Raw genomic sequence first — 20,429 nt, forward strand, 5'->3', positions numbered from 1 at the left:
AGGATTGCGTGTGGGGACCCTGTGGTGGGGCCAGAGGAGGCTCAGTGTTTCTGTGCCTGCCCACGTGCATTAGTCGTAGTGACTGCAGGGGACAGTTGCGAAGGGACTTGCTCTCTGCGTGAACTTTCTGGCTAAACGCAAGAGAATGCTTTGACTTGTCAGGAGTGGTTCTGCCCCTCGCATGTGAGGCCCTGAGTTCATCTGTAGGATGGGATGGGTGCAGCTGGGTTACTAAGGAGCAAAGCAAAGCTCTTCCCGGAGCCAGGCATTTCTGTGTCTTCGGCTATAAAGCAGACCTTCTTCCCTGTGTTTTTCCTTTGGGAATGGGAACAGTAGATGCAGGCGTGTTAAATTCTATGCCGAGAGTAGCCGAAGTTACAAATATTTCCGGAGAGTCTACAGAGGTGTGGTGTTCCCATTTCTCTACCAGTGTCTCTGTTTTAAGCAGTGTTTTAGGTGCTTATGGAGGCAGTACCCTGAGGGCAGCACTCTGGGCACTTCCCAAATGCTCAGTGCAAAGAGAGTGCTACGGGTACTGAAGCTCAGTTACAGAGCCCCTGCCTGCGTGGGGGAGGCTGGTCCTTGGGGAAAGGAGCACCATGGTTACTAGGACTGCTTAGGCAACTTTCCTGTCTTCTCTGTTCCCGAAGTTCAGGGAGGAAGTTGTTTTGTTATAACACTTTCAGTCTGGTCCTGTACTAGACACATTAGCCCCGTAGTTCAGGAAAAGCTACAGCAGCCCTACTGCTCACCCTGACTTCAAGGGTACCTTTGGCGGCTTCAGGGACATAGGCTTTGGGGATGGTTGTCACCTCCCTCCCTTCGTGATAAGAGAAGACCCCTGTGCTTCAACTGTCCAAGTCGTGAGACTTATGCCTACCATCTACTTTGCTTGTGGACCCTGGAGCTTTGGGGTACAGGGGACTGTGGGTGGGCAGTTCTGATGAAGGCTTAGACACTTCGGGTCAGCACCCCTGCACGTGCTGTCCAGCCCCTTGCTTGGGGAAGGTGGCTCACGCAGCGTGAGTTCCTGAGAGGCGAGCCCGCAGCTGCAGCCGGGCTTTCCCAAGCTGCCCCAAGACTCTCCTTGCTGGTTTTCTCTGTATCCTTTTGCCATGTGAAACCATCTCTGTGACAGTCACAGAGAGTTCCTTGTCACGAATGCAAATTGCTGAGCTGAATGTGGAGCTGGTCGTGGGGACCTCCCGACATAGCCATTCTCCAAAGGCTTTTTCCCTCAGGCATTCAAGGACACAGATGCTTATAGAAAGAGGCAGAAATTCTCCTCCCTCTGCAGTAAATTCCTTCTTGTATTTTGGCCCAGTGCTAGCCTGAGCCAGGAGTACCGCATAGATCCATGGATTGTTTGCATGAGAAAAAAGACTCCTAGGACTCCTAGAGACGCTGGGAAAAGATCTCTTTCCCACCGTTCTTTCCCACCTTTTCTATGCATACCCCAGGGTTCCCCCTTCCCATCTCCCCCAGAGAAGATGAGCACCCCTCTCACATCAGTCTCTGTGCTTCCAGGGTTCGCGCCCATCAGCGGGATGTGCAGCAGGTACCGCAGCTGCACCATTAACGAAGACACGGGACTTGGCCTGGCCTTCACCATCGCCCACGAGTCCGGGCACAAGTGAGTCCACTTCCCCGGAGGGGAGCCCAGAGCCTCTCTTAACTGGCCATCAGCACAGGTTAACACCCAGGCACTGGGACGAGTCCATGGAAGGGATTCCCGGACTCCCAGCCACAGAGGCAGTGACCAGACCCTGTCCCCAAGACCCTGACCTTCGGTCACAGTGCCTTGCGTGTGTTAAACCCAGAGCAGTGTGTGTGTGTGTGTGTGTGTGTGTGTGTGTGTGCGTGTGCAGTCACACTTCCGTCTCTGTGACCATCTCAGATGTTCTGCTTGCACGGAGCCTAAGGCTGCGGTCAGTCGTGTCTGTCTCTGTCCCTTTTGCTGTGGTTTGAACCCAGTTCTGTAGATTCATCTCATTCTTCAGTAGGGTGCTATCGGGGTCTCCAAATAAACCAGGACAGTTAACTCCCCTTGCTAACTGCTGTGACTCCCAAGTTTGTGTTTAAGAATTTGCAGGGATATTGTGTTTTGATATGGGCAGGGCGTGGGGAGCCCGGGTGCTGGCAAGATCAGACCCAGAAGGAGCTGGTTTTCCTGCCTGTGTTCCACCCCGTGTCAGCCTTGGTGGCTCTGCGGTGAGGCAGCATCCCCTGTGCCCTGAGCTCAGCCTGGCGGAGAGGGTCTTAGGGTCCCGGGCAGGCAGCGTGCAGAACAGAAGGTGTGACTGTGCTTGATGTCTTTTCTGAATAAGAAAATCGCACATCGATACCCATAACACGAAACCTGCCTGGTCATTTTTCATGGAACCTTATTCATAGATAAAATGTTTCGGCTGATAATTCTGCATGCTGACTTAAACTTGAGGCACTGTTCTTAATGTAATTAAGGGCCCTGTGGCCGCCCAAGCTGCTGCAGACCTCCGGCCATGTGGACACAGGAGGAATGCAAGTACTTGCCAGCCATGCTGACTGTCCATGAAATTTCTAGAATTGTGTACAAATAGGAATCCCAGCTCTCCTGGTTGTTTTGTTTTTTGGTTTTACTTTCAACCTGATTTCACTGGCAACAGGAAAATGAAGGCAGTAGCTGCAATTGTGTTTTTGCAAAGCCGATGTCTCCATTCTCTACTGGACGTTTGACTGAGGTGATAGATCGGATCATCGGTGCATGGATGTGAGTGTGCATGTGCACGCACGTGTGTGCACGTGTGCTTCCATCCACTGAATACCACAGTGAACCTGCGGGCTTTGGCTCTGGGCGAACTGGTGGCCTGAAAAGGAGGCTTTGTGTCCCATTTCTGATCCTTTAGTCATCACAGGTAATGATTGACTATTTCATTGCTTGAAAAATTGTCCTGCACTTTATAAGGCTTTCGGTTAAGTCATGATTAGAGCTTTAATAGTCTGCTAGAGTTAAAACTTCAAAAACTTTCATTATTGTAACGACATGAGGCTTTTGCTGTCCTCTGAACCATACCTGAATTTAATTAAACAATCAAGGCAGAAATATTTCAATCACCCAGCACTGAGCCCATCAGCGCTCGGGGAGCAGCTGAGATGGGGGCCTTGGCAGCGCTGGCCACACAGCCAGTGGACTCAGGTAAACTTCAACTCAATCCACCAGAACCAGACCTGCTCTGAGTCTCGGAGTCAGCCCATGTGAGTGCTGGCATTTGTGTTTCTTAGGAGTCAATTATTAATATTTCTGTTCCTCACCCAGACTAGGTCTGGATGGATAAAGAATTTGCTCCAAATAAGGAAAAGGTATTTTCCCTGAACGTGGGACTGGAGTGGAGGGTAGAGGAAGGGGTGCTGCACACCAAGGGAGGGGAGCCCCTCTCTGGGAGGGAGCACTGGTCTGTGGGGGTCACGAATCCCCTTTGCACCTCTAGTGTGTGAAGGAGCTTGTGCAGCAGGCAGAACAGGGAGCTCTGAAGAGCTGAGTCACCGTAAAATAGTTTCTGATGACACTGAGAATCCAGGAAACATGCGTTCATGTATTTAAAATGAGTGTCACAGCAATACAATATTAATAATCTGGCAATGGTAATAGTAACAATCTTTGTGGCCCACCCTGTGTGTGGTGCATGACACATTTATCCTGGGGAGCTGTGCTGTGCGTGACGCGTCTCAGCTGTCTTTCCATCTCCTGTTTCTCTACCCCTTCCTCTCTCCCAGGCCCCTTCTAATCTGCAGAAGATCTCCGTCCTTCCTATCACTTATTTTTTAATATAAATTGGGCTTGCATCTTTGTGAAGCCTGTGGAGCCTGCAGTGTAGAAATGACCATGATGATCCCTTCCATTGCCTTCCCCATCTGAGGAAGACCAGGCGGTGGGTGTGCCCAGCAGGTGCATCTGCCAGAATGGGGGACGAGTGGGCAGGGCGTGAGCACGTGTGCAAGTACAAATTGAGCTTTCAAGGAAGTTCTCAGATGACAAAGCAGCAGCATACAAGACTCAGGAACTCAATTTCATAAAAGTTTTTAATTGAACTGAGGGCTGCACACCTGGTGAGGTTATTTACTTGTTAGTATTTGTTTTGAAAAAGTATTACTTTTGATGCCTGGTGAAACACCATGACATATACTGCATAGCTTTAGCTTTGGCAGTCAGCTGCAAGGAGTGTCAAACTTTTGATTTCTATAATTTAAGAATTAAGAAAGTGATTTTGTATCTCGTGGCACTTTTACTATGAAAGACCTGTAAAGTGTCCTGCTTTGAAGGTGAAATTTCCTTCTTGAGTTCTGATCACAGGCAGAAGCCACTGTTGGGGTGGAGGCTGCCTCTCCCTCCATGTCACTGCATCTTTGAAGCTTTGAGTCAAAGCAAGGTTTCCGCTAACGTCCCCCCAGTGGGCCTTCTGTTGAGTCCCTTTGTTCCCATCTTAAAATGTCTTGTGCTTCATGCAGAGAGCAATGGTCAGGAGCAAGTGTTTGGATCTGATGCTGGGGCTGGAAGCAAGGTGTGCTTTCTTTTCTCCTTGTGCACTCAGGCCTGAGCCTGGATGGCTCTATTGCCAGCAGCTGAAGGAATTTCCTGCTTACATTAAAGCACTAGACTTGGACATACAGTTGCCCAGTGCAGGTACTGAAGATTTGGCACAGAAATGCCAAGGGCTGAGCCACACATTTCCAAAGTCCGGGCCCGAATCTGTGCGACAGATCCCACTTAAGGGAAGTCATGCTGCGAGCTGAGCAGCCCTGTGGGACTCAGGTTCCCCTGGACTCTGCCTCCCCTCACAGTGTGGAGTGCTGGGCCTGACCCAGGCCGGCCCTTGTGTACATTTTCCATCCATAAAGCTGGCAGACTCCTCAGCGCACTCCTCCCATGCACCACAGCGGGAGCAGAGGTGTTTGAGCTGCACACCTCAGGACCTCCCTGCGTTCTCGCGTCAGACCTCCGAGACACCCCAAAACACATCTGCTGTGCTGTTTCTTGCCTTTCCCTGCCTCTGTGGCACATGACGTCCACTGGGCCCAATTTGCATTCTCTCAGCAAGACACTGTGTAGGCATCTCTTGAAGCCTGGGGATTCACGCCTTCAAAAAGACTGAAGAGAGCAGAGTAGTCACACCAGGGGAGGGATGAAGGGGTGAGGGCTGTGTGGAGCCCACCCCGGGGCAGGCAGCTGAGACTTCTAGAAAGGATCAGAGAGGGCATGGCCCTGGGCTAAGCGGTAGCTCTCTGCAGGTCAGCCATCCTTCCCAGAGTCTCCAGATGCCAGCCACTTTTGACAGTGATGTGTGCGTCTCACAGTGTGTGACTGTGTGCCCTCCATGGGTCAGGGGGGCACTTAGTGACATAAAGTATTCGGAGGGTGCTGGGAAGACCTCTTGCCTAAAACTCCTGTTTGGGATTGTCACACTGCCCTCAGGACTCTAGCACCCGGGCATCTGTTCTAACCATTTGTATTGATTATTGTTATTAAGAGTTCTTGCTGTTTATATGCTCAAAAGTACTTAAAACCGACTGGCCTTGGGCCTTTGAGGAGCCCCCACCCCACCGTGTGTACCGGAATGACTTCCGTGTGCTAAGGGGCAGAAGTTCTGCGTTCCTCTTTACGAAGCACATGGTGCCATGTGCTCTGTGTACCTTATGGAGGAAGTTTTTTTTTTTTTTTTTTTTGTCTTTTTCGTTTTTTGTCGGTACCGGGGATCGAACTCACGACTGCCTGCTTGCAAGGCAGGCGCTTATGCCACTGAGCTAAATCCCCAGCCCCCATGGAGGAAGTTTTATTGCGGCATCTCACACAGGAGGAAAGTGAGGCTTGGTGTAGATAATTTGCCCACTGTCCAGCAGGTCCTGGCTGGGTCTCGCACCCTCCCAGCCCTGTGCTCTCCAGCCAGGGCCCCTCTGGTCTCCTGATTCCCCTCTAGCTGCTGCCTGCATCTCAGTCTCCTGCCTTCCTGGGGGATGAGCTGAGGCCCTCAGGGAGCCTGAGCCAGGGCCGTGGGCATCTCCACCCTCAGTCACCATCCTGGTGGTGCTGGCCCATGGTTCTTCGATGGGTGTCACATTTCCCTAGCCATACAGTCTGAATGGACTGAAATAATTGATTCAGCCTCTGCAGCCACATGACTGAGTGTCTTAGTCACTTTCCTGGTCACTGAGACATAGCATTGACCCCAGTGATTGAAAGGCAGAAAAGCTGTTTGGCTCACAGTTTGCAGAGGATTCAGCCTTTGTGTGGTTGGCTGGCTCCAAGGCACAGAATCATGGTGGAGGAGAGCTGTTCATGGAGGAGAAGTAGCTCATGGCATGGTGACCAAGCAGCAGACACAACAAGAAAGGAGCCAGCCTGGGAGGGAAACAGAGGCTTCCAGGCCTCACCTCAGGGACCCACCTCTTCTGACCAGATCTAGCTCCTAAGGGCAAGTCAACTATAAACACCTCTGACCCAATTGCCTTCCAGAGGCTCACTTATGAATACGTGAGACTCGTGAGGGACATCTAGATAGAAACTATTACATCATCATGGTGGGAATTTTATTAGTAATGAATAAAATACGTGCAGTGTTTGAACTATTCCAAAAGCACTGTGGGGGACTTTAAAAGCATCTATCAATAGATGTAATTATCAGATCCAATATAATCCAAATTTGGGTTTACATTCGAAAAGGCTCGAGTTAATATCATGGCTGAAAGGGTTGCCTTTTATTCAGCCAGCGAGCAGGAGCAGTCGCTGTGGTTGGTCAGTCTTGCTGGGAGGGGCTGCAGGGATGCAAAGGGAAGCCTCAGGCCCTCGGAGACTCACAGATGGCTGAAGGTGGAATGCATTCATTGTTTTATCATATTGGGTGACAGCTATTTTAATAGGGTTTTAGTGCACAAGAACAAAACTCTATCTAGTGTGTGTGTGAAATAAACAGCAATTATATTTCTGGTGGCCAAATACCAAACTTATCTTCAAGATGTGTTCCACTCATTCTTCCATGACTTTGCTGATGTTAACGACTGTTAAATGTGATCCCCAGGGGGTCATTTTGTGCTGAGGTGCCGCCATCTGAGTGGTGGAATAGGTGGAAACACCCCTTGTGGGTCAGTGGTGCCGAGATTTGATAGCTCTAAGAATTCTCGCGGATGAATTAGAATACTGCTGGCTGCCAGATTCTGCCTTAGTTACTTTTCTCACTGTTGAGACAAAATAATCCAATGACCAAAGTTATGGGAGAGCAGGTTTATTTAGTTCATTGTTTGTAGAAGTTTCAGTGCATAATCAGTGGGTTCCAAGGTAGGGTGGCAGAAGGTGATGGCTTGAAGTTAGCAATACAAATAAGAGATTTTAACAGCATCTTTCCGATCATGTTATACTGTATCTTGGATGCCAGGATTAGGGCAGTGCAAGCCAATCAGTGGCCTGATTTCGTAATCACCCACCCTTAATCTTAGCACCTTTAATCCCAGCATTGCACCATGAATCAGTCATGAACTACAAATTCAACCACCTCTGAAAAAGCTCCACCTATGACTGCATGAGGTTTTGTGGGGACATCAAGACACAAGCCATAAAACTAACCCCCCACCTACTACTGTATCAAAAATCTACCAGGGCAGGCTGCAGCTCGCCACACTGCACATGGTATTTCTCAGAGTTGGGTATGCGTAGCAGAGTTTGAGGCCTGATGCTGGGAAAAAATCACAGAAAATACCTTTAATGAAAACATTTAAAAACTGGTATGCACAGACCTGGAGCATTACTATTTTGATTTCCTTGCAAATTTGGGCAGAAATGTTAATAACTTTATCAAGGCCAATTGCTGGATCAATACACATCTTCTTCGTGACCAGGCCGAGGGCCAGCCGGGCCAGAATGGTTTGGAATTTTGTTTCCATGCATTCTCTCCAGGGCAGCTCTCATCTGGGATTTCAGCCCGAATCCTTTTCACAACCATGACACATTTCCTGTACCATATGGATGCCTTGGCGTTGATTAATGGCCTTTAATAGAACTTCAGAGCGTGGGTGGAGGTTAAAATGACCACATCCACATCACCCTCGGTACTGATCAGGAATTTTGCAGAAACTGGACAATATTTGCATGCCAGATCTCCTTGGAGACACCATTCAGTCCTGCTTAGGCTCCGCCACTGCAGGGGACCTGCCTGGCCCTGGCTGCCCAGTGTCCAGGCTCTGGTCTTGCCCATCTGTAGCCCCCAGTCTTGTGATTATCCCTTGCATTGTTCCTCCCTTCTGGGGGTGAAACGTGATTTAAGTTCGAAGACATCACATGCTTAACACCTTGCTGTGAGCAGCGAGTGCTCAGGCGTTCACTAGTACTCACGCATGCTGTGCAGCTCTAAGTAAAGCAGGTAAGGGGGCAAATTCAGCCTCAGCAACACACAGTCTCCTGACCCCTGCTGGAGCCCGCTTCCCCTGCGGGTGTCTTCCTGGCTCCCTGCTTCCCCTCTCCACTCATTCCAGGGCTGTCAGTAGCAAAAGGCCTCAGATCTAGTAACCACCTGTCCTTTTCTTCCTCTCTCACGAGCTTTTCCCTTTCTTGTCTGTCTCCTTAATTCTGGGATCACTCTCAGGCCATTCCTAGACACCAGACATCAGTGGCATGGGTCTCCAGGGACCTGCTCACAAGGCCGCAGGGAGCGCCCATGTCCCACAGGCTTTCCTGCCAAGGTGTCATGTCTCCCCTAGGAGAGCTAACAGTGGCAGCATGGCTCTCCTGTAAACGATGCTTTAGTAAGTTACGCAGCAACACAGGCTTTGGTGAAAAGGGGTCTTAGCCAGGTCACTGTGCATCTGCAGGTGCTGGGCTGCGGTTTTCAGGACGGGGATGCAACTGGCCCTGTGAAATGCAGGCATCTCTAAAAGTCTGTTTTAAAAGCATCTTTATTCAATAAGCCAGGGCTGGAGCCCCAAACTAGGCTGGTTGACAATGAGAAACAGGTGCAGCCTGAGTGCCCAGAGGCGGACCCAGCCGTGCTCACCCATTGGGCTCCTGTGGAGATGTCCCCTCCAGAGGGACAGGGGAGTTCAGGTAAAGAGCTCACAGGGTGCCCAGCTCTCACCGGCTGCAGCACTGCAGACCCAGCAGGAGGCATAGTGTGGGGCTGCGTAGGGCAGTGTTCCAGCTCCAGCCCAGGGCACACAGATGGGGAGCTTATGTGCCGAGCTCAGATGTCTGGTCTCTGTTCTGAGTCAGCAGTGCCTAGCTGAGAACCTGACTTCTGTAGTTTTAATGAACACTGTAGAAAGCTGTGGAGGCCCTCGTTACAGGGGAGCACAGAGGGGAGAAGAGGCACAGAGCACATTAGCTTCAAGATCACAAAAGAGACGCTCTCCCCACCCCACGGGTTTGTACCCAGTATGCTTGCAGACCTTTCCGTGAATGGCCTACTCCCGGGACAGCCCTGGAGCACGTGATCACACACCCTCAACCTTTTGCCACCTTGCCTTCAAGGCTGTGCCAGTCCTCCTGACCTGTACTTGGAAGAGGGCCCTGGAGGCTTCCAGCTCTGCCCTGCTCTGAAGTGACCATTTCTCTCTTTCTCCTGCAGCTTCGGTATGGTCCATGATGGAGAAGGGAACATGTGCAAAAAGTCAGAGGGCAACATCATGTCCCCAACACTGGCAGGACGCAACGGCGTCTTCTCCTGGTCACCCTGCAGCCGCCAGTATCTGCACAAATTTTTGAGGTAGGCATTCCTTCAGCTGGCGTCACTCACTGCGGGCCTCACCTTGGGTGTGCGCTCAGGGTGTGGTTTTCACAGGGGTCCCCTCCAAAGATGGCTTCAAGTGTCCTTGTGATCATGGAGTTCACTACACTCTAGGTGACAGAGAGGCCGCAGGATCAGGTTAATGCTGACCTGTGGACCCAACAGAAGCCCCTGAAGCACTCAAACCAAAGTGTTTGGCACTTACATTAATTTTGGTTTAAATTTTTCACTTTTATACCAACATATAGTTAATTAATTCCAAAGAAAGGAAGGCCTAGTGTGTATATTTCTGGATACAGAATGATCAAGGAGAACTAACCCCCATCTTTTTATGAAAATTCATTTTTCCTTTAATGAGAAACCTTGAGTATATAAATCTTATTCCCAACTCTAAACCTTTAAATTTTACTGAAGGTGTTTTAGAAAGCTTTACTAAAACATATTTCATTTGTATATAGGATACTGGGGATAGAGAAGTTGTCAGGTTTCAATTTAATTAGATTTTAATTTAATTTCAGAGGAAGAAGAGGCTTGGAGAACTATGTGTAGGTCTAGTTAGGTGGGCAGCGCTGTGCATCCCACTGACTGAGTTTAAATGCTGCTTCAGACCTTAAACCAACTTTGATTCTGACCCATGGCATGCTCGGGGCACGCCAGGAAGACCTGTGCTGTGCAGACCAGGTTCTGAGCATCTGGGGCTCCTCCCACGACTAAGAGCTGGCCTTCCCCTGCAGCCAGCAGGGGGTGAGACAGAGTGGGCACAGTGGTGTCCCGCAGGGAGGCTCAGACCATGGCCCCAGAGTGTAGGGACAAAGGAGCTCAGGAGCAGGCAGGTGGGATTGGTAAAGCTGTCTCTGGGCCATCGCCCTTCCCAGATCCTGCTGCAGGGAAGATGCTCAAGCCCAGAGGCAGCAGCCTGGCAAAACAAAACAAACCCCAAGACCCCTGGACTCTGGAACTGACCTCTCTTTACTGACCCCCAAGAACGTGGGAACAGCCAGCATCCTCACAAATTTGTTTCCTTCCAAAATTAAAATTTTCAAGGAAGCTTCTCATCAAACTTGCTGCTAAGGTTTATGTTGCTTGGAAACCCGGGGCACACTGGCCTGCTGCAGAGAGTTAAGCCTTGGTTGCTCACTGGCTTAATGCATCTGAAACTGCCTTGCTGGTCAGCTTCCTGATCTCCAAGTAATCAAAATACTGTTATATCTTCCACCAGTGAAATGGTCATCTGGATATGATCCCAGCCATGAGTAAGAAAGACAGCTAGCTGTAAAGGACGAATCTGCTCTTCTTCATTAGCAGTTCACTGTGTGGCAGATGGAAAAATATGTATAGGAAAGAAGTCAAGTGGCCTGAAATCATCAGCTCAGCTTCTCTCCTTTGGTGGTGGTGCCATGGAGGACTGATGGGCGTATGGGGAACCCACCAGCCCAGCCAGTGATGCTGGGTGTCACTTCCTGTTAGCAAATGCAAACCTAGCACAGCTCCTCACATCTGCATCCAGGAAGTCTGCGACTTAGGGAAAGTTTAGCTCACTGTTTTATATTTCATGGCAACGTGGACTCGTCTTCAATGTGCCTCTCAGACATTGGACTCCGGTCACACAGATCCGTGAATGTGCCTCCTTCCGCCTCATGAGTCTACATGGCTCATTGCCCCAGAAATGTGACCGTCACAGGGAGCTGGAGTCTCAGGGGAGTCTGGGTGCCTTGCTACACTCTGCACCCTTCTGACAGAGAGAAAAGGGTACAGAATGATGGGGGGAAAGCGAGGCGGAGGACTGGCGTGTTGATCACGATCTAGCATTCTCCTCTGGGAAGGCACTGGAGTCAGCAAATAATCTAACCTTTCCTGGGGATTCCCATTTTCCTGCTTGGAAAATGAAGGGGTGCAACTAAATGATGTCCCCAGCTCTAAGGACATATTCAGTGCTTAGAGTGGAAAAGGGTTTTGCAGTGTCATTCTGACCTTGCCTTCCTGCTTCTGTCAGCATTATTTTTGTTTTGGTGTAAGACACATAGAGGAAAGCCCCGAGTGTTAGTGTCACAGTAGCATAACTTGTCCCAGGTCAGGACAGAGCCTGGGGAGCACCTGGCTGTCACCGCCCTTCTCTCTCATGCTTACCACCCTCCCCCATGTGCTCCATCTCTGTTCCACCAGATTTTTAACTTCCTGGGATGCGAGTCATGAGTTACTACTTTGTGATCATCAGATTCCTCCTCATTTATTATTTTATTTTAAAGAGGATAAAACCAAAGAAAATAGAACAAAATAAAACCAATCAAAATAAAGTAGTATAAGTGATATAGGACTTCAAAACCTTACAAAAACAGCAAAAGTTACAATCATGCCTTTTGTTGTATTCGAAGTAGCTGCAGATACCTTCAGACATAGTAAAAATTGAACAGAGCAGAATAGAATAGAAACAATAAAGACAAAACAAGCGGGCAACAAAGGACTTCAAAATAAGCTAAGAGTAAATTCAAAACGGCTATTATAACATGCCTTGCTATGTTTCAAATAGCTGTTCATGCCACCAGATTTGACACAATCAAACAGGGAAGGGAAAGTAGTTCTAGTCTTTTTGTTACAACTCCCAGCTCCATCTTGTAATTGTTTCTTGCTAGAAGTACACGTAAAGGTGTCTGTAACAGGATCTTCTCACATTGAACATCTGGTTGTCATTATTCAGTTTCACTTTCCCACATAATCCTGTAGGAAGAACAAATAGGCTTCTTGGAAAAGGTAAAATATAAACAATTTCAGGAAAAAAGCAGCCCCTGTGTTTGAATACAGTTAAGCCAAAGATTACACTGGACTTCAGGAGAAAAATTTCCCTTCTTCTTATATAAGACATATTGCAGAGTTGCATTAGGACGAGAGGCCTAACTGACTGGTGTCTTTGGGAACACTTTCGGCCATCGCTAGTAACTGCATCTCCTCTGTTTCAGCACTGCGCAAGCCACATGCCTCGCTGACCAGCCCAAGCCCGGCAAGGAGTACAAATACCCTGAGCAGCTGCCGGGAGAGTTATACGACGCTAACACCCAGTGCAAGTGGCAGTTCGGAGAGAAAGCCAAGCTCTGCATGCTGGACTTTAAAAAGGCAAGTGATTATTGGCAGAGGCTCCGTGCAGCAGGATTCACGAGATTGTTTTATTTTGCGGAACTGACATTGATGTATTCTGCAATTGTTGGTTGCCTACCAGATGTCAAACCCCGCATGTTAGGGCCGGTCCTGTGGAACAGGAAACACATGTTTCTCTGGCAGAGAAGATGACGGTAGATACTGCTGTGGGTATCAGCTTTCTTTTGAGAATTAACTTGGCCTGGCAGATTAGACCTTTCTTCCTGATTTATCACATGGGAGCTCAGCAATAACTTTCAGTTGGCGTCAGTTTGCAAATTAATACTCTGCGTGTTTTTTCGAATAGTATTAAAATATAAGCATAATTTACTGTATTAGAAAGCAGCAGCTGACCTGGGACTTCTGAATATTAAATTCCCCAATAAAATATTTATAGCATGGTTTCTCCTGGAAGGTGGTATCTTCTGCATCAACCCCAGGGATGCTCTCCTGTGGCCCCCTCCGGGCGATTTTCTATTTAAAAAGAGACATCTGCTCTTGCTGGACAGGGAAATCAGAGATTTAGAACTTGCTCTGCTGAACCACAAGGAAAGCTACTCATAAATCAAAGAAAGTAACTAGTTTTGAGGCCTCTTCTATTCTACTTTATAATGAAATCAAGCAAATACACACACACACACACACACACACACACACACACGTTCCTCCAGTAAACCCCCAACATTTTGGGGCACACTGAGAGTGTTCCTGACTTAGCCCCAGCAGGTTCACCTTCTTTCTTCTAAACTCAAGTGAGTCTGACCCGAGAGTCAAACTGGGCCCCATGCCAGCAGCACTGATTACCTCTGGGTTGGGTGATCCCCACACAGAGCAAGGATTATGAAGTCGGCCGGCATCTGCATTTTCCTGGTGTTGCTCCTGTAGTGAGCAGAAGATACAAATTCCCTGAGACATTGCTTGGGAGGGTTACTCTTGTGTTCTTTAAGGTAAAGAGGTATAACACTGATGTGTTCTTTTAAAGATGGAATATTCTAGATTGTTGTTCCAGTCCTCAGATTATCTTACTTTGTGCCCATAGACTACACAATTCATGGTATCCTAATATCATTTAGAAAATATAGACAATAAGTCAATTGCAAGATGTCTTTTTATTACTGAAGAAATATTTTTCACACAGTGAAATATTTATGTCTAAAATTTAAATTCTGATAAACATCTGCACCCTTGTCACCAGCATCTCAATGAAGATGTAGCTTATTTCCACAGAGTCGTGGGCACATGGGTGTGAATTCTACAGTGACTCGAGCATTCCGGAAACAACTGTTTCTAATTGCTAATATTTCTTACGTCTCCATGCCCTCTGAAGTGCTTACTGCCTCTGATCTCTTCCACGGAAGCACAAGCTAAAATCTCCTGGACTTTTCCTTCTCTCCCTTTCATTCTACTGTTCTTGTTTTGTGTTTCTGAACCTCCATATACAGGCGCATTCATACTTGGTACTATTATGACCTCCCAACTCTTTTATGGTTATAAAATACTTCTAGTCATGTTGTATTTCTTGAATTCTATTTTACCTGATGTGCGTGCAGCCACATATTTTATTTGGGAACATTATTTGAATGTTTACTTGTAATCTTCTTACTATCGATTTGTGTTCTTATATACAACATTTGTGTTGTGAGCATTCTTTTATTTGATGTTTCTTTTTCTGTTCAACTGAACAATCTCTGATGTTTTAAAAGAATATTTAATCATTTTATATTTAATATGATGGAGTTAAATATGTCATTTTTTTGTTTTGTTTCCATTTTATTTCTTTGTTCACATTTCCTGCTTTTTCCTTCTTTTGAACTTAGTTATTTGTTAGAAATCCTATTGTTTAAATTGTTCTTGCTTTTTAACTTTACCGTGTAGTGCTACATGTTAGCTGCTCAGAGATTACTGCCTCATCCTTAATTTAGAGACTAAAAATCAAGATTTTGCCATCTTTGTGCAATGCAAGATGCAACAAATACTCTGTGTGTCACTTTTCTGTACCTTTTTTCATCATTCTCTGTCTTATTAGTATGCATTGTGGTTCATTTTTAAAATTTTTATTTTTAGAAGTAAGACCTCGATTTTATTTACCCACATGCTTACTATTTAACATTTGTGCCTGTCTATAGATTTCAGTTTGATACTGATATGTTTTCTAGGGCCTGAACAACTTCCTCTAGCATTTCTTGTTGCATTTATCTGCTAGCCATGAGTTATTTCAAATTGTTCTTTTTTAATTGGAAAATGGAGCTAACTCACTCTAGGTCTCGAAGATTATTTTTGCTGGTGTTGTAAACATTTTTTCTTTTTTCTATTATGCATTTGTGCAACCAAGCTCAGTTTTTTCTAGACAGTCACTGTGAATAAAGGAGTTGGTCATTTTTATCTTCCTCCTACCATTTTGATCATGGTTTAGATAAATCAGTGAAAGACACATACAGTTTCCAGTTGCAGAATTGCATTTGGCTTTGTGTTTCTTTCCGGAATGTTCCCTGGTTCACTTTTGTCCACGTTTTCGCTGCTTTGTCTTGAGTGTGTCTCTGAGGCATCACTTTAGAGTAGATGTCTGTGTCCTTGAGATTCGGGCAGCCCCTGAGGCCTTGTTTTACCCACCGTCCTCCTCTCTTCTTCCCTCTGCTCTGGGGCGCCTGCGCCACCGCGGTCCTCGCTGAGCCCCCGCGCTCCCTGGCTCTGTGCTCGGGCGCTCCTTGCTTATGTGCACCAGAGCCCTGTATCTTGCGCTGTGCAACCTCTGTGCCCAGCCCTGAGCAGCCTTGTCCCTCTGCTAAGCTGCACGGTGCCTCATCTTTGCTATGAGCTTTGGCCCCTTAGACAAGGATGTACAGGCAACACTGACACAGGCTCCTGGGCTTCCCTTCCTGCTCCTGTGTCCTGCTGGTTCCATTCCCACAGACTTGACCAGGCCTCGCCTCCCATCTCTGCACCCCCCAGACCCGGAGCCCCAGCAGGATCTGGGGTTCTAGGCCAGCATGGCCAGGGCACGCAGGTGTGTTCCTTTCCCCACAGTGTCACCTCCCCTGCTGTGCTGCCTTTGCCAAAGGCCTGACACAGACGGTGCATGTAAATTTTCCGTATAGCTTTGCGAAATGGGAAAGATTTTTGTTTATGTTTTCAAGTTTTTATTTTTGTTTTGCTGTAAAATGCACTTGGTAGCACATGGTAAGTAGGGAAAGCCTTTTCAAATAGACTCTCAGCCTTGATATCCACAGTTTGGCATCCTTAGATTCAACCAATTGGGGAGAGAAAGTATTTGGGGAAGATTGCATTGGTGCTGATCATGCACCAACTGTTTCTTTCCATGATTCTGGTCCAAACAGATTCCGACAAGAACCAGGTCAAATTTCTCCATGAGGTCAACACTGAACCTAACCATTGAATTTGAATTAGGGCACCTGCCTGGCTTACCAGCTTTTTCTTTGCCTTGATAGTTGTTTCCTCAGTGAAGCTTTAACTCTTTCTAATCAGTATTAGCTAAAAGCTTACTGAGGCCTTTGTCCTATTATTTCTCTTCCTGTCTCCTTCCCCTACATCTACATGATGTGTTTTTCTTTTTCTGTATCAATTTCATTTTTTTTTTTTTTTTTTTTTTTGTACTGGAGATTGAACTCTCAACCTTGAACTTGCCAGGCAAGCACTTACATTGCTGAGCTAAATTCCTGGCCTTTAATCTCTATTTTTATAACCAATATGTATACTATCCCAAATCTCAAAATCAGACATGGTGTGGCAAGCAGAAATTCTTCATTTTGCAAGTAGTTTGAAATATCTTAGAACACTATGAATTTTTAAAATAATTATTGAGATTAACCTCTGCTGAAATTAATTTCAAAGGTATAGATTTTGTAGCAATGAAATGTGATGATCAGAAAGTTTTCCAAAATGGAATATAAAACAATAAATAACCAGCAGATTATGCAGTGTCTGGGCCCATATCCTGGTTCATTAAAGTATCTCAGTAGCACTTTGCTGGCCTGGGTGCAGATGGATGGATGATATGTGAGTAAGAGCAGCCCTTCCTGAAACCCTTGTGATGTTTAATTTGAAAAATCAACACAAGCACAAAGTGCATGAGTCCTTCTCTTGCATAACTGAATGGATCTTTGGTTCTGAGGTCCATCTGCTACCAGTCTCGCACGTATAGTCACACTTGTACCTGCCTGACAGCAGCTTTCTCTGTCCGCTGATACATCGTGATCAAAGCACAGTTAAGATTCATTGTGCATCTGACTGTAACATCATTATCAACTGTTTTCTGAGTTTCCCTTCTGGGAGGTCCAGTGCAGACCATTTGAGGAAGTGAGGTGGGGGCACACACTCTTCCCAGATTTGCAGCATCCTGGATCATCTGGGTGTTGGTTTTAACTGGGGTCATGTTTTGATGCTCAGCCTCAGCAGAGCAGTTTTACAGAAATTGATCTCTGTAAGCAGAACTCTTAAATTACAGGGCGCCCTAGGGTTGAGAGCTTTCACTTAAGACAGCATTCCTCAGCCGCAAAGACAAAAGTGGGCCGCATGCTCTGCACAGGTTTTGGCTTCCTTCCACCCAGTGAAGCATTGATTACCACAAACATTGCATCTTTATCAAGTGCGATTGTGATCCATCAACACTGCTTGGTGGCCTGACCCTGAAGTCTGACACAAAAGAGGCCAGAATCACTTTGAAATTTGATCTCCTCGGGGTCCTGGGTCGTCTGGTTGAGTTGGGAGCTCCGCCCACACCCAGTGAGCCTCAAGTTCCCTGCTCCCTGACTCAAGAATCTTCACTTACCAGGACACTGGCTGCGGTAACATTCTCAAGTTTTGCTGGGGTCATCACGGCGTAAAACAGCGATGGCTGAGCACCACCCTGCACATTGTGTCAGGGAGTTAGTAGTAGGTGAGCTGAAGCTGGACGGTTGTGGACAGGAGATGCTTGGTTCCACTTTATTAGCTAACTTTGAAGATACAAGCGTCTGTAGTGGGCTGTCCTGGACAGAGGGCCTTGTTTTATGCCAGACATTTATATTTAGAGTGTCTCAGGGCTGTCTTATCAGTGGAAGAACACTCTATGGATTGTGTGCTGTGTCAGCTTCCTCCGGCTGCAACATGTCTTCCTGTGTGGAGGGCGTGGGCTGGGGACTGAGCCTGGGCCAAGAGAGGCTGAAAAGCACAGGTGTGGTGAGCCAGGCCACAGGCCAGTGAGGACTCTCGTGCTGCAGAGTGAGCTCCTGCCAGCACCCTTGGCTTGGGGGATTTCTGTTTAGAAAAACGGGGAGCCACAGCCTGTGATGCCTTCTACCCACATTGCTCTATGCTAAATAATGCTCCTGAAAGCTAAAATGTCAGGACCGATACAAAACTTCTCTTGAGTGCTAGCCTGATTATAAAGTTTTATTTCTGTCACTCACTACTTTGCATAGGAACTAGTGTACCGTGTGTACAACTTGTTTGAAGGGCAGATAGGTTTCAACCGTGGTGGCAGATGCTGTTGACAGTAAACTAAGTTAACCTGGGAAAGCACCATTTGCATTGTAAATCCTGCATCAGTTCAGAAAGAGCCTGGAGATTTCATCCTGCACCCTCAGCCCCTGCCCCAGTCACAGCAGCCACAGTGGAGCAGGATCACAGGCTGAGAACTGAGACACAGCCCACACCTCCTCTAGGCTAGAAGAAGGAGAAATGGCCCAGGGCCATCAGGTGCTGGGCCCAAGAGGGGATGTTACCACTTGGCCCCAAGACACAGAGATGATTGGTGCTCACGGTGACATATAGGGTTCCCGTCTGCCCTGCCCCCTCCACACCGGTTCTGCATCCAGAGCTCAAGTACCCAGACTCTCCATGGGACCAGTCACCCCAACATATGAGCAGCTCCCTCTGCTTCATTCATCCCTTTATTCAGTCACTCACCACCCATGTATATACACTCACCTGTCCTCCTGGGTCAGTAGGTTCAGGGGCCCACTCACCCCCTGGACTCTGGGAGCCACTGTTCAGGGCCAAGAATATCTGGTCCTGGTCCCTGGCTCTCCCCACCCTCCACATTTCTACCCAGATATTGAGTCTTGGCCCATCAACTGCAAGTCCCTGATGTTTCCTCCAATTGTCACCTCTGCAAGCAACTCGAGCCGTCCAGGCTTCTCTTTGGAGAGCTATAGACTGATAGAATTGTGGTGCGGCTGAAAAGATAAGAAGTATGAAATATAAATGACCTTTATTTTAAGAATGCAGGGAGAGACCCCCGACCTCTGGGGTCTGGCATTCTCTCCCCGGGGCTGGCGATCTCTCTGTAGGACACGTGGAGTGGGGGCATACATGTAGCTTAGGTTTGGGGTGGAGCCTGAGGTGCATTAGCGATGTGCAGGTAGCCTGTTGGTATTCATTTCGTGCCAGAGACAAATTCCTAGGGGTGGGAAGATAAAGCTCCTTGGTTCTGCCTCCAGGGCTTTACAGTGTCTGGTCTAGGGCAAGTTTCTTTCATAGACACTGAGGCTCCTACTTTTATTTTTTTTAATTTTATTTAAGGAGAAAAAAGAAAAAAAAAACAGAAAAAGGGTACAAGTTATACAGAATTTCAGAAAAAATAAACAGTAGGAAATCACTAGTTAATTACATATTGTCATCTTAGAAATAGTTGTTGAAATTACAAAATTAAAGCATATAGAGGGAACTTTCAAACAGTGAGACTGCAAACAGTTTTGTTCAATAATCCAACAAAACTCAGTAATATGGTTATCTTATACACTTAAATATATATGCAGTTATATCTTTTAGAGAACTTTCTTTTCCTTTCTTTTGTACAATGACAATTATACATTTTGGGATTTATTACTCCCACAGTTCTTATTACTTTTTTTTTTTTTTTTTTGAAGAAAGTAAAACCAAATGCGACATACCAGGACAGAGTCAGTCAAATCAAAAGGATGGACGTATTACATAATGTAAAAACAAAATACAAGGTGATCAACAACGGTTACCATAATGCCTCTTGTTATCTTAAAAAGAATTGCCTATATCATCAGTTATAATAAAATTGAACAAAATAGTAAAGAATAAGACCAATAAAACCAAAACATTGGAAACATTAGAGGACTTCAAAAGAAGATAATAGTCAACCAGAATGGGCGTCATAATGGATCTTATTGTCTTCATAGTTGCCTAGACTTTCAAACTTGGTACTATCTAGCATAACAGAATAGAGGAAAATCAGTCAAAACAAGATGGTGAGAGCAATACAGAGTTTCAAATAAAGTTAATAGGAAATCAAAGTGGCTTACTATAATATATCCTGCTATTTTTTATTTATTTTTCCCTTAATTAAAAGGATAAAAATGAAAAAGTAGATAATAAAAAGGAGATTGAGATAAAAAAGAGGGCATAACAACAAAATAGCGCAGGTCAAAACATAGCCATTTAAGCAAAATAGTGTTTCACCACAAGATAATCTCGACACAATAGTAGTTACCATAGCGTCTCTTCCCTTAAAATCTTTGGGTATAACTCCGTATACTGTAGCATCAAACATATCAAGACAATGTAAAACCAGTCAAAAGAATGACAGTA

At 46.6% G+C, this 20,429-nt stretch overlaps 1 protein-coding gene and 1 long non-coding RNA gene across 4 annotated transcripts in view; one reads left to right on the forward strand and one right to left on the reverse strand.

Moving 5' to 3' along the window:
* The window catches only part of Adamts16 (ADAM metallopeptidase with thrombospondin type 1 motif 16), a 147,987-nt gene that overhangs the window by 51,318 nt on the left and 76,240 nt on the right, over positions 1–20,429 (forward strand). For all 3 annotated transcript variants that reach the window (XR_010050385.1, XM_063257940.1, XM_023560913.2), the window contains 3 exons: positions 1,528–1,633; positions 9,585–9,722; positions 12,698–12,851. Coding sequence is in view for 2 of the 3 variants with exons in the window: in XM_063257940.1 (XP_063114010.1) it covers positions 1,528–1,633; positions 9,585–9,722; positions 12,698–12,851 (398 nt within the window). In the remaining variant the exon portion in view is untranslated. The remainder of the gene's footprint in view (positions 1–1,527; positions 1,634–9,584; positions 9,723–12,697; positions 12,852–20,429) is intronic.
* On the reverse strand, positions 12,036–17,910 carry LOC134478045 (uncharacterized). Its single transcript, XR_010050386.1, has 3 exons — positions 17,659–17,910; positions 13,677–13,751; positions 12,036–12,458 (listed from the first exon to the last, which is right to left on the reverse strand). It is a non-coding gene; the product is annotated as an uncharacterized LOC134478045 (long non-coding RNA).

This window comes from Cavia porcellus, unplaced genomic scaffold (assembly GCF_034190915.1).
Source record: "Cavia porcellus strain 051 isolate PalLab524CR breed Dunkin Hartley unplaced genomic scaffold, mCavPor4.1 scaffold_11, whole genome shotgun sequence".
NCBI lineage: Eukaryota > Metazoa > Chordata > Mammalia > Rodentia > Caviidae > Cavia > Cavia porcellus.